General features: G+C 44.3%; 1 protein-coding gene across 1 annotated transcript in view; it reads left to right on the forward strand.

The window, feature by feature from the left end:
* Positions 1-3898: 3898 nt before the first annotated feature.
* NUGGC (nuclear GTPase, germinal center associated) overlaps positions 3899-14375 on the forward strand; it is a 45479-nt gene continuing 35002 nt past the window's right edge. The window contains exons 1-2 of the mRNA XM_010840295.1: positions 3899-4008; positions 11437-11524. Of these exons, the coding sequence (XP_010838597.1) occupies positions 11482-11524 (43 nt within the window). The 5' untranslated portion in view covers positions 3899-4008; positions 11437-11481. The remainder of the gene's footprint in view (positions 4009-11436; positions 11525-14375) is intronic.

Here is a 14375-nt window from a genome sequence, read left to right on the forward strand (position 1 = left end):
CGTGATTATCTGGGTCGTGAAGATCGTTTTTGTACAGTTCTTCTGTGTATTCTTGCCGTCTCTTCTTAATATCTTCTACTTCTGTTAGGTCCATACCATTTCTGTCCTTTATCGAGCCCATCTTTGCATGAAATGTTCTCTTGGTATCTCTAATTTTCTTGAAGAGATCTCTAGTCTTTCCCATTCTGTTGTTTCCCTCTATTTCTTTGCATTGATCGCTGAGGAAGGCTTTCTTATCTCTCCTTGCTCTTCTTTGGAACTCTGCATTCAGATGCTTTTATCTTTCCTTTTCTCCTTTGCTTTTCACTTGTATTCTTTTCATAGCTATTTGTAAGGCCTCCTCAGACAGCCATCTTGCTTTTTTGCATTTCTTTTTCTTGGGGATGATCTTGATCCCTGTCTCCTGTACAATGTCATGAACCTCAGTCCATAGTTCATTAGGCACTCTGTCTATCAGATCTAGTCCCTTAAATCTATTTCTCACTTCCACTGTATAATTATAAGGGATTTGATTTAGGTCATACCTGAATGGTCTGGTGGTTTTCCCTACTTTCTTCAATTTAAGTCTGAATTTGGTAATAAGGAGTTCATGATCTGAGCCACAGTCAGCTCCCGGTCTTGTTTTTGCTGACTGTATAGAGCTTCCGCATCTTTGGCTGCAAAGAATATAATCAATCTGATTTCACTGTTGACCATCTGGTGATGTCCATGTGTAGAGTCTTCTCTTGTGTTGTTGGAAGAGGGTGTTTGCTATGACCAGTGCGTTCTCTTAACAAAACTATTATATTAGCCTTTGCCCTGCTTCATTCCTTACTCCAAGGCCAAATTTGCCTGTTACTCCAGGTGTTTCTTGACTTCCTACTTTTGCATTCCAGTCCCCTATAATGAAAAGGACATCTTTTTTGGGTGTTAGTTCTAAAAGGTCATGTAGGTCTTCATAGAACTCTTGGGTAATCCCAAAGTGCAGCAAAATTTGAGAACCACTGACCAAGACCAGAGATGATAATGACTTGCGTAGGGGAGGAAGCAGTGGAGAGGGTGAGACATGTTCAGATTCTGAACATGCTTTAATGGTTTCAGCAAGACTTCCTGACAGCCAGATGTGGAGTGTGGAAGAAAGACAGGCATCGACATCAAGGGTGACATGGAAGGATTTGTAGGAGGGGCTGGATGTAGCTGTCATGAGCTGAACTGGGGAACACTGCAGGTGGAGGGGGGTTTCAGGGGAATGGGGGCTTAATTTGCATGTGTTGTGTTTGGGATACCTTGTGAGCTGTAAGACATGCAAGAGATCGGGGCTGGAGGTACCAAATGAGAGCGATGCGCATATGGGTGATACTTACAGATGTGAGAATAAAAGAAAGAAAAGAGTGCGACAGAAAGAAAAGAGACCAAAGATTAAGCTTTGGGGTATTCTATAATCGCCAGGAAACAGGAATAAGTAGGGAAGGAGGCTGAGGAGGTGCAACCAGGGAGGTGGGAAGGAAACTAGGTGAGCGTGGTTCCTGGAAGCCGAGTGGGAAAAAGTGTGTTGAGGAGGGAGTGATCCCCTGGATCAAATGCCATTGATGGGTCAACAAAGAGGAGGGTTGAAAATTAACTAGGATCACCGGAGACTCTGACACAAACAGTTTCACAGAGTGGTAGAAGTGAAGGCTTAACTGGAGTGGGTTGATGATTAAAAGGAGAGAGCTCTGAGACGGCAGCTTTAGAAACAATTCTTTGAGGGGGTTCGCCATAAAATACAGAGGAATGGGACAGCAGCTGGCAGGGAAGCCGGGCTCAGAGGGAGCGTTTGTTAAAATGGAATAAGTAACAGCATGTTTGTATGCTGATGGGAATAATCCAGGGGACACTGAAAATCTGATGAATGAAGAGGGGGCAGTAATCTACCTTGTCCTGCAGTTGGACAGAAGGAAGGGGATCTGGTGCCCGAGAGAAAGGATTAGCTTTTGGTGGCTGTAGGCACTGTTCAGTCACTCAGTCGTATCTGACTCTCTGCGACCCCATGGACTGCAGCACGCCAGGCTTCCCTGTCCTTCACCATCTCCCTGAGCTTGCTCAAACTCATGTCCATTGAGTCAGTGATGCCATTCAAGCACCTCATTCTCTGTCGCTCCCTTCTCCTCCTGCCCTCAGTCTTTCCCATAGATGGGGTGTATTTGGAGTTCATCTATATCCAGGCTGGAAGGCAGAGCCAGTGATACATGTCGGGGGCGGGGGGCGGTTGGGTGTGACGGTGGGACTCTGTGGAAGTTCTCTTTCAGTTGCTTCAATGTTTCTAGTGAGTTCAGTGAAAACTCAGCTTGGTAGTTTGCCCAAACTCCTAATGGAGCTAGCATTCAGGTGTCCAATAGTATCAAAGGCCACCTTAATGAACCCAGCTTTAAAAATGACCAAAGTTCATGTTAGTTATTAGGGGCTTCCCTGGTGGCTCAGTGGTAAAGAACCTGCCTGCCAATTCAATCGCACAGGCGATGTGAGCTCAATCTCTGGCAAGGGAAGATGCCCTGGAGAAGAAAATGGCAACCCACTCCAGTATTCTTGCCTGGAGAATCCCATGGACAGAGGAACCTGGCGGGGCTATAGTCCACGGGAGCTGCAGAGAGTCAGACACGACTGAAGCAACTTAGCATGCACACACTTCAGTAGTACCTCTGGTTAATACAGGTAACTGTTGAAGTAGAGAAATAGCCAGTAGAGGGAGAGCTAAGCACACACAACATGAACGTATGCTATGATTTCAGCCCAAAGAAATCCAACACTAGTGAAGGTAGTTCATATTGATTTTCTTTGTTTTGAACTCCATATTGGTATTTCTATGGTTTTCTAATGGATGAGGCACACCAGCTTGCTAAATGTTGCCAGCAATTTTTAAGACCACATTCTTTCTGACCTTTTGTTGCTTTCCCACTTTGGACCAAAAACATACCTGCAGTTACTGCTGCTGCTGCTGCTGCGTCGCTTCAGTCGTGTCCGACTCTGTGCGACCCCATAGACGGCAGCCTACCAGGCTCCGCCGTCCCTGGGACTCTCCAGGCAAGGACACTGAAGTGGGTTGCCATTTCCTTCTCCAATGCATGAAAGTGAAAAGTGAAAGTGAAGTCGCTCAGTCATGTCTGACTCCTAGCGACCCCATGGACTGCAGCCTACCAGGCTCCTCTGTCCATGGGATTTTCCAGGCAAGAGTACTGGAGTGGGGTGCCATTGCAGTTACTGAGGGGTACCCTAGTAATGACTGACTCTGTCTTTGAAGGTCAAACACTACCTGAGCTGAAGGTTAAAAAAAAAAACAGATTTTATCCCTGTACTTGATGTGACTGTTTGGGTGTTAGCAAGGAGGAATAGGTTCTGCTTTCTTCTCCTGGACGGCATTTCAAAAATACTTGTTTTCATGTTCTGTTTTTAAAAATGTGGACGCAAAATTTAAGTTCCAGAAAGAGTTATTTAAAACTGTATGACACTCATTTCTACAGTCACATGAACCAATGTTGTTTGGTTTTGGTGAATTTCAGGATTGTGTATCAAGAATCAGCTTATCTTCATCATCTCATATTATCCATCACTCCCAGTTGTCTTCTATTTGGGGCGGGGGGAACCGATACTTCGTCTCTCTTGGGACTGGGGTGATTTTCCTTGCTGCTTAGGTTAAATCAGATCCATCAGAATAACTCTCATCCTCAAGGAAAGGATACTGCAGGGTGGAAGCTGCAATCCATTTGGAAAGGAAAAATGATTAATGTGTAGGCATAGGGAAGAGAAAAATATGAGCGCCCCAGTTCACATACAACTGAAGTTTAAATGAAAGGCGCAGATAGTACGTAACTATTTATGAGGGCGGAGACTGTCATAAATAGCTCTCTGATGGCAAATCAGTTTCACTTCCGCTTGTGTGAATGTGGCTTTATGACAGGGGCACAAAGGTGGTTCAACATACCTCGACCAAGGCAAAGAGGTTGCCACTGTCTTTGTGGAATCTTGGAGCTGTAGCATGCAAAGTGACATCTGGTAAGTTGTTTTTCTTATGCAATTTATGCTGTAACTTATGACTGATTAAAAAATAGCTTTAGAGAAAAATGGAGATGATGGTAGTTTCCATAGAATTCACAACCAACTTCCTCTCTCATCTTACATTAGTAAAGGTACATTTTTTATAATTAATGAACCAACATTTGTAGTAGTATTATTAACTAAAAGAAGAACAGTGAAAAGAAAAGAAAGTGAAAGTGTTAGTCGCTCAGTTGTGTTTGACTCTTTGTGACCCCCATGGACTGTAACCCACCAGGCTCCTCTGTCCATGGAATTCTCCAGATAAGAATACTGGACTGGGTAGACATTTCCTTCTCCAGGGAACTGGGGTCTCCTGCAATGGCAGGCAGGTTCTTTACTGTCTGAGCCACCAGGGAACCCTAAAGGTTATCCTCTATTCAGATTTTCTTAGCTGTTATCTAGTGTCTTTTTTCTGTTTTAGAATCCTATCTAGGGGAGGGAGATGGAGAAGGCAATGGCACCCCACTCCAGTACTCTTGCCTGGCAAATCCCATGGACAGAGAAGCCTGGTAGGCTGCAGTCCATGGGGTCGCTAAGAGTCGGACTCGACTGAGCGACTTCACTTTCACTTTTCACTTTCATGCATTGGAGAAGGAAATGGCAACCCACTCCAGTGTTCTTGCCTGGAGAATCCCAGGGACGGCGGAGCCTGGTGGGCTGCCGTCTATGGGGTCACACAGAGTCAGACACGACTGAAGTGACTTAGCAGCAGCAGGGGAGGGGGATTTGGGAGAGAATGGACACATGTATATATATGGCTGAGTCCTTTCGCTGTTCACCTGAAACCATCACAACATTGTCAGTTGGCTATTCCCCAATACAAAATGTTTTTGGTGTTGTTTAAAAAAAGAATCCTATCCAGAACACCATATTACATTTAGCTGTTGTGTCTCTTCTTGGCTGTGACCTTGTGTTTGATGACTTTGACAGTTTTGAGGAGTCCTGGTCAGCTCTTCTGTAGGATTCACAAACAGACTGGAGTTTCGGGTTTAGGGTGGAAGATCAGAGAGTTAAAGGTCATTCTCATCCCGTCACATCAAAGGTACATATCATCAAGATGATTTATGACAGTTGTTGTTGACCTTGGTCATCTGGCTGAGGGAGTATTTGCAAAGTCTTTCTACTGTAAAGCGACTCTTTTTCCCCTTCTTTCCATCCTGTCCCCCTTGGAAGGAAGTTACTCTGTGAGGCCCATGCCCAAGGAGTGGGGGATTAAGTTCCCTTTCCTTCAGGGTGAAGCATCTTTAGAAATTGTTTGGAATTTTTCTGTGTGGGAGACTCATTTTTTCTCCTCATGATTTTCCTAAAGTCAGTTATTTCTTGAGGGAAAGTGATTTTACTTTACTTAAGTGAATTTTATGGCTGCGTAAAGGCCAATGAACTAGAAATCTGGAGAATCGAGGCTTAGTTTGAATTTTATAACAGTGTGATCTTAGGCAAGTCATCAATCCTTCTTCCCCAAAGAAAACTTGTGTTCCAGGCACCATTAATATTAAATGCATCAATACGAAACTGAGTTTAGTATTAACGTCATCTTATGCCTCATTAAGTTTGGCAAGCTTGGGCGAGCAATATGAAAGGATTCAAGTTCATTGCCGTAAAATCTGATAAAGTATGTAATGAAAATATCTGCTTACTTTACTTATCTAGTCACCTGGGGGAGAAGGACTGAAAAAAGCCATGCCTCCTCTACTGAATCTACCTCTGGCAGCCGTGCTCCTAATGTTGCACACAGAAGCTGATGCATTAATGCTGAAAACATAACTCTTTTCCTCCGGGGGTTTGATGGCCCTTGTTTCACTTTCGCTTCTAAGCTAATGTGTTTAAATTGTCCCTTTAGAGAGTACCCAGTTTGGAAGAGCCGTGTAATGTCCAATAAAGTGGTTAGGAAATTCTGCCATCACCAAAAGTATTTAAGCATTAAAAAAAAAAGAGAGGAGATAAATCCACAACATTGCATTTTTAAGAATCTGCTCCTTGCTCTTATTTCATTCTTCAATTACCTCCCTGTGGGAGGGGACAAGATGCTACCAAGGGCATAGAACCCTGAAGATGCTTCATCAATGGGAACAAGAATGGGGGTCAGTTTACCATTTATGGTGGCATCTGTTCCCCCTGCCCACAAAAGTTGACTTTGCCCAGGTAAATATTAGTACTGATTTCTTGTTAAACTATCTTCAGCAAATATTCTGAAAGTCAATAACATTTGTCCAGGTGCATAAGTGTCTGTGGGGCTTCCCAGGTGGCTCAGGAGTAAAGAATCTGCCTGCCAATGCAGGAGATGTGGGTGATGTAGGTTCAGTCCCCCTGGATAAGTAAAGGGCAACACACTCCAGTACTCTTGCCTGGGAAATTACACAGATAGAGGAGCCTGGCGGGCTACAGTCCATGGGACTGAAAAAGAGTCAGACATGACTGAGCGCATGGAAGTGTCTACAGACCAGCTTTGCATCAGTGTCACATACAGCCCTCGCAATGAACTCCAGACGTTAAGTATTTTTCTATTCTCATCTTATATGTGGATAAACTGAGACTCAGAGAGGTTAAGTGCTCTGTTTAGTGTCACACTGCAGTACCAGAGCAGGATCCCCCAATCCAGGCATTCTGACTCCAAATCCTGAGTACTTTCCCCATGGCATCCCTCACAGCCTGGAACATAAACCTGGGTGTGCAGACACCTTGCCCATTTTCTTTCCTCGCGTGTCCCCAGGCCCTAGAACCGTGTCTGGCACACAGTAAACACTTCACAAATGTTTGCTGAATGAATGAATATAATTCCTGCTGTTATTAATTTTACCATCCAAGAATATGTTTAAAAGACAGACGTCATTCAACACATATTTACTCAGCGCTCACTATGTACTGAGCACTTTCCACATTTATTAAAAGTAGGGAAGAAACCAACGTTAATGATCAAAATGCCCCTTCAAGTTACTTTGCTAATTTAAGTATTTTAATTTTTTTCCTGTTACTGTGGCCTTGGGGCAGGGGAGGGGTGTTGGGGTTGGGGACTGGAAATGGAAGGAAAACAAGAATCGAGTGGGGAGAGGTTAATGATGTGAAGCAAGGGAGGGTGGGACAAGATTCAGACTAAAGGAGAAGAGACTTAGATGTTTGTAATTCTTCATAAACACATTAAATTCTGCTCTGGACATGGACTGAAAGCAATGAACTACTCACTGCCCCCCCAACACACACACACAATCACGCATGCTCACGTGTACCCCCCAATGCCCCCAGCAGTCTGGCTTTGTTTTATTCTGAGGTCACTAGCTTCAGTTGGTGTCCTTAAGCCCAGTTTCATCAAGCTACCACTCTCGCTCCTACTCAACAGCCTTCACTCCCCAAATGCCTCCTCGTGCATTAAAGGGAACCCCTCATTTGTGTTCACTGTTCTCTCCATCTCTTACTCTGAAGCTCCAGAGATGGTTTAAATAGTACCAGTTAGAGGTTTCTTGGTGGAATGATGAGAACCCTGAACTTGGACTCACTGTCTGACCTTGAACAGGTCCCTTCCCCTCTCCAGGCCTCAGTGTCCACATCTGTAGAAGGGGCTCAAGAACATTATTTCATTCCACTCTAGGAAGCTCTTCTAGGACAGGAGTGACCACTGCCTTGGTGTCACCTCTGTTATGTTCTCTTAAGGAAAAAAGAGTGTACGCAAACACAAAAAGAGGAAAGGGAGAGTGAGAGAAGCAAGAAAAACTGTCAAAAGTCACAATTATTTGACAGGAAACTGGTGCTGTGCAGCCTTCCCACATCTAGCTAAATATGCAGAGTCCCTTTTAAAAGATGCTATTCTTAGGCTCTCTGCACATGAATGTAAATAAGTACTCAAATCAAAACTTACACGCTAACCGCACAGTTGAAATACAAGCGAAATAAACCACACATCAAAACTTTGCCCTGTGAGCCACACGTGTGGACGTTTTCAACTGCTTCTCTGCAGAAACAGGTTTCACAAAACACACCACGGTTGCTGCCTCTTTGGGGGAGAAAGTGGAGCCCAACATAATTTGAGGAAGGACTCTGGGTCTTTTGCTCTTTAAAATGAACCTGAAATCACCGTATTATCAATCATGCTCCTTTGACTATCGTTACTGTTTGTATAGTTGCTCAGTCGTGTCCGACTCTTTTGCGACCCCATGAACTGCAGCCTGCCAGGCTCCTCTGTCCATGGGATTTCCCAACCAAGAACACTGGAGTGGGTTGCCATTTCCTTCCCCAGGGGATCTTCCCAACCTAGGGATTGAACCTGTGTCCCCTGCATTGGCAGTCGGGGAAGCCTGATCCATCTTCTGTATTTGTTCCTGGCACTGGCTAGTACAACCAATCGAAGGTCTACAGTGGATCTGTACCCCGGGAGGACCATACATTTGTTGTCTCCAGAGCCCATTGTGATATGACGTTTAATATTTTGTGTGTGTGACTATGGCTCATGGAGTTGCCATCTTCAGAAAACAACAGATATCTTTCCAGGGGGCAATTCCTAGTTTCACATCTAAAGTTATTGTTAGGCACTATCATATTTTTTCTCCTAACTTGCCTAGGTTTTGCCGAGGTTTAGCATTTCCAACCCGGAGAAGGCGAGTGAGTCGGACACGACTGAGCCACTTCCCTTTCACTTTTCACTTTCATGCACTGGAGAAGGAAATGGCAACCCACTCCAGTGTTCTTGCCTGGAGAATCCCAGGGACGAGGGAGCCTGGTGGGCTTCCGTCTATGGGGTCACACAGAGTCGGACACAACTGAAGCGACAGCAGCAGCAGCATTTCCAACCAGGAAACTGTCATGAATTTTAGTAACCTCATAGAGTTTTCCCACCACCGGCTTTACTGATGAACATTTCAAGCAAGAACACGGTATCTTGGGATTTGAGGAAGCCTTAAAGCCCGTCTAGTTCAATGCTGTTATTAGGTGATCATAACAGTGAAAGTTTAGACACTTCTAGGAGCAGAAAATTCATTACTTACTAAGGGAGCTCGTTCCACTTTGGACAACTCTGAATACAAGAGAAACGTTCAGCAAAAATGTACTTTCTTATACTTTCCACCTAGTGGATCTAGTTGTCCCCTCTCGGCACCACTGGAAACAGGCATTATCTCACTATTGTATTCAACTCTAAGGTTAAGTATTTCAAGACCACACAAAGTCCTCTCCACATCTTCTGCTTCAGCCCATGTCTTCCTTCCCTCAAGCTAAACATTCCCAGTTCCTATGGAGCAGTCCTATCAAAAACGAATTTGAGTGGCTTCCCTGGTGGTCCAGTGGTTAAGAATTCGCCTTGCAATGCAGGGGACATGAGTTCGATACTTGGTTGGGGAACCAAGATCCCACGTGCCGTGGAGCAACTAAGCCTGAGCACCGCAACTACCGAAGCCTGAGCACCACAACTAGAGAATTTGTGCTCTACAAGAAAATCTCCCACATGATGCAATGGAGATCCTGCAGCTTCAACAAAGACCCCATGCAGCCAAATACATAAACGTTTAAAAACAGATTCGGTGTTTAGACACCCTTGGCCGCGGAATCTCATCAAAAACTTCCCATCCACTGTAATTAATTAATTCAGCACTACGATCGATCATTGCCGTTCACGATAGAAATACGACATTGAAACAAAAGCAGCCATGACCTCGAATAGCTCAGACGTAAAGAAAGAATCACAAGCGTACAATTCAGGTGTGCTCGGATCAGCGGTGGCACAAGAGGGGGACGAATGGGAACCGGGACACAGCTGCACAGAGGAAACGTGCAAACGAGATGCTAAGAAAGAGTCGCGATTCTCCAGGAAGAAGAGGGGAGCACATTTCTTCTTGACTCCCCTGCCTCGGAGGACTGTAAGGAGTTTGGGGCGGCCTGAGCCCAGGTGAGGAATGGAGAGATGAGGCACCTCCTAGCAAAGGCTCAGGAACGTGTACAGAGCAGAGTTCAGACCACACTCACCAACACCCACCAGGAAGAGAAAGCATTTGTTCTGTTAATGCCCATGAGCCGAACTAAGGGTGAGTGGCTCTTTTGACTGAGGAGCTGCGATTTTCGTTTGGGAGTGATATGTAAATGAGGCACAGTCTTGCTAACTAACGGCCGTGTGTCTACTGGGGGTTGACAGGTCAGTTGAGCTTTTGCATATTTCAGAAGGGCTGGTGACTCTCTGCTTTTGAATTATGCAGCTGAGTAGTCCAATCAGCAGCATCAGAAATGGAGAGGAAGCACGTGGGGTGCCCCGCCTTGTGTGCCCCGGATCCTCCCTGATCTGTGGAGGCAGAAACACTCCAGGACATCAGCACTCGCTCTTCTGAGGCTTTGTGGATCCAGTTCTCCCTCTGTGTTCAGTCCCTGTCTCCCAGGGCTGGAGACAGGTTCGATCCGATACTTCTTTTTTTGGAGGTACCTCCCCCTACCCCCCCACCCCCCCCAGATGCCCCATGAGGCAGAGCTGACATAATCCCCAATTGGGGTGTCTCCCTGATTGCAGTGCCGGATGGGGTGGTGAGGAAGACCCAGAGAACCTAACGGTTATTGCATCTCTTCTTCCCCGCTCAGCATCCTCCGGAGCAACTCCAGGGGATCCCAGGAATATCAAATGTTCCATCCATCTCCCCGATACTTGCTGAGACCCGCTGGGACTCAGTGTCACTCAATGGCCCAGGGGTTCCGGGCTTACCTGATGGGGGCGCTGATGTCTCCCAAAACAGCAAAGCTGTATAACTTCACCTTCAAGGCTCTGGTCGTTAGAGGTTTATTGTCTTTTCAGACTGAGCTGCCTTCAAGATCTCAGGTCATTTCAGTTTAAAGGTCAATGGATAAAAAATGGTGGGGATATATGTGTATGTCTGGCTGATTCATTTTGCTGTGCAGCAGAAGTAACAGCATTGTAAAGCAACGACACTCCAATAAAAAGTAACAACGAAAAGAATAAATTCCAAGAATTTCTTTTAAAAATCTGCTATATACATTCATGTGTAGTTTTGTGTGCGGACACAGCTGTCAACTCTTTGGTATAAATACTGATTCATGACTGCCAGATCAATGCTGAGTATGTTCAGTATTGTAACAAGTTGACAGTCTTCCAACAGTGGTAATATTTAGCACCATCAGCAATAAATAGTCATTTCTTTTGCTCAAAAAAAAAATTCTATGGATTCAACTATTGCTGAAAATCAATAGTCAAACATGGACTTTTGTCATATTTAAACCAACACGCAGTGGACAAGCTGTTATAAAGGATTCAGAGATAAGGTAGAATAGCCATTGCCCTTTAGAAGCTTGGTATCTAATTGGGGAGACAAAGCGTAAGCAAAATTACATGGTCTTTTTGTTTTGTATTTATAATTTCTGCCGTCTACTCCTCCCCACCCCCACTCTGTACTTTGTATTTTTCAGGCTGATGCTCTAAGTGGACAAAGGCAGGCGGTTACATAACAGGAAATGGCAGAAACTGAAGATTTTCTGGTTCGGGAGCTACATCCAGGTAACATCCCTTCACTATCCCCTGATGAAGAGAGCAAGAACTATTTACCATTATATATATGTGTGTGTGTGCTAAGTCGCTTCAGTCGTGTCCAACTCTTTGTGACCCCATGGACTGTAACCCACCAGGCTCCTCTGTCCATGGGATTTCCCAGGCAGGAATACTGGAATGGGTTGTCATTTCCACCTCCAGGGGATCTTCCTGACCCAAGGATCCAAATTGCATCTCTTGCACTGCAGGTGGATTCTCTACCACTATGCCATTGGAGAAGCCCTGAGCGATATCTATTTGCCATTATAACCAAGGGCAAAGGGGTTGGGACTGTATCATTTTTCACTGTTCTTTATTGAGAAGCTGCTTTCTCACAATGTATTTTAACAGTGGATGAATATCAATTATTTCAATAACAACTAAAAGAGCCCATTAATAATCTAGTGGGTTATCTGACCAGAAATTCAACTTGTGCCCCACACCCTCCTTTAAAAGTTCAAATAAATAAAATTCAAAAATAAATACATAAATAAAAGAAGGTTCCAGGAAACCATCTTGGATTTTCCGAGGGCATCCTGCTCTCAGAATGGAGAAGGTAAGCCCCTGGAATCATTTTGCATGCTTTCTGAAGGAGAGCTGTAGGGTGAACCACACTGGAGTCCCTGAGGGTGGCCTCCCTTCCTAGAAGCCTGGGTGGAGGACACCCAGAGACAAGGAGGGAACTTCCCCTGGGAAGATGCATTTAAGTAACCCCTAGTTACAAAACATCCTTTGTGTTTTGAGAACTGGAGAGGAAAAATTTTCTTACCCCTGGGGATGAATTCCCTTAGCAGCAAGGGTCAGTGGGGGTAGTGCTGGTATCTGAGACATGGCTGGGCAAGCAAACTGAAGGAATTGCAACTTTAGGGCCCCCTTGGGAGACGTTAGTCCTGAAGGTGTGGGGCGTCCTGCTGGGAAAATCTGCGGCAGGTTCCCTCAAGGATCTGATCAAAGCGTCTATATTGAGACGGTTGTCAAAAGCGACACCTTGTGGCAGCAAGGAGCCATAGCAGCAGAGACCACGGCAGGCTTCTTGGGACGGCCCCGCCCAGCCCTCTGCTCTTTCCTCCAACGTTGTCTAGTCCATAAGTTCTGTCAGACTATTTTGTGACCCCATGGACTGTGGCCTGCTAGGCTCCTCTATCCATGGGATTTCCCAGGCAAGAATATTGGAGTGGGTTGCCAATAAATCAGTGTAATATCGTGGAAAAGGGAAAGGAGTGCTTGAACAATTACAGGGAAGATAAGAGAAATGGCCAGTTCACATCCATTCATTCTGGTTACAATTTAGTATGAAACCAGTCGGGAAGATCCCCTGGAGGAGGGCATGGCAACCCATTCCAGTATTCTTGCCTGGAGAATCCCATGGACAGAGGAGCCTGGTGGGCTACAGTCTGTAGGTCACAGAGAGTTGGACACCACTGAAGCGACTTTCCATGCATGCACTACCATTAAGTGTTTTAAATCCCAGATGAACTACTTTCTCCCTTCCACCTGTTTTTTCATTTTAGATATTAAAGGCAAAGTGTAAAACCTGCTTTATCTGACTTCTCAGTGTTTGCTTTTGTTGAGAAATAAGTTTCCAAACTTTGATCAGACTAATTGCCACTCCTTACAAAGTTGAAATAAAGGCCAGGATACATGGGCTGTACTAAGACTCTATTATGCTTGTGGCTAAGATCCTCTGCAAACGTTGTTTAAACAAGAGTTCCTGAGTTACAGGGTCAAGATCAAGGCCCTCCATCCTTTTACTCTTTGCACAAGCAGGTGTGAAAACACTCTGGAATTCCAAGACCCCGTTTATAATGTGTTCTAAAGTGTTCTTCAGCAAACCACTGGCCTAGCGGCTGGAGTAGTATTTTTTTAGTAGTTAAAAATTATCTGTTTTATTTTGGTAAAACTTTTTGGTAAGTTTTCTAGGATTTAACTTGATAGCTTTAATCATAACATATTTAAAATTCTTGTTTTTCTTTTTTAAGCTCTGGGATGAATAAAATAGAAGACTAATTTATAAACATCTTCCAGAATATTAAACCACAATAGATAATGATTTAAAGTAAAAAGACTGTAATTGTGCATCGAAAAACATTGGACATGTGGTATCCATTCTTGGCTTCTAGTTATTGCTCTGTCATTTGCTAGCTCCGCACCCATACAAGTCTCTTGATTTCTCTACATCTGAAGCCATACATATTTTACATTGCTTTCCAGCTCATAAATCCTGTGATTCTGTCACCTCCTTGTTATCAATATCAAGGTTCAAAAGTTTAACCCACAGTGGATTTCCTTAAGCTAAATTACTGAAGTTAGATATTGATATTTGCTTATTATAATCAAATACTTTGGGGACTTCAGAAAACCTTAACTGCTTCCATTTTTTAAAAAAGCTTTTAATTTTATATGGCGTATAGTTGATTAAAAACGTTGTGATAGTTTCAGGTATACAACAAAGAGATTCAGTTGTGCCTGTACACATGTCCTTTTCCAAATTTTTTTCCCATTTAGTTTATTACAAAGTATTGATCAGAGTTCTCTGTACTATACTGTAGGTTCTTGTTAGTTATCCATTTTTAAAAAAATTTTTATAGGAGTATATTGCTTTACAATATGTGCTAGTTTCTACTGTATAGCAAAGAGAACCAGCCATCAGTTCAGTTCAGTTGCTCAGTCGTGTCCTACTCTTTGCGACCCCGTGAATCACAGCACGCCAGGCCTCCCTGTCCATCACCAACTCCCGGAGTTCACTCAGACTCACGTCCATCGAGTCAGTGATGCCATCCAGCCATCTCATCCTCTGTCGTCCCCTTCTCCTCTTGCCCCC

This window comes from Bison bison, unplaced genomic scaffold (assembly GCF_000754665.1).
Source record: "Bison bison bison isolate TAMUID 2011002044 unplaced genomic scaffold, Bison_UMD1.0 scf7180017864143, whole genome shotgun sequence".
In the NCBI taxonomy this organism is placed as follows: Eukaryota; Metazoa; Chordata; class Mammalia; order Artiodactyla; family Bovidae; genus Bison; species Bison bison.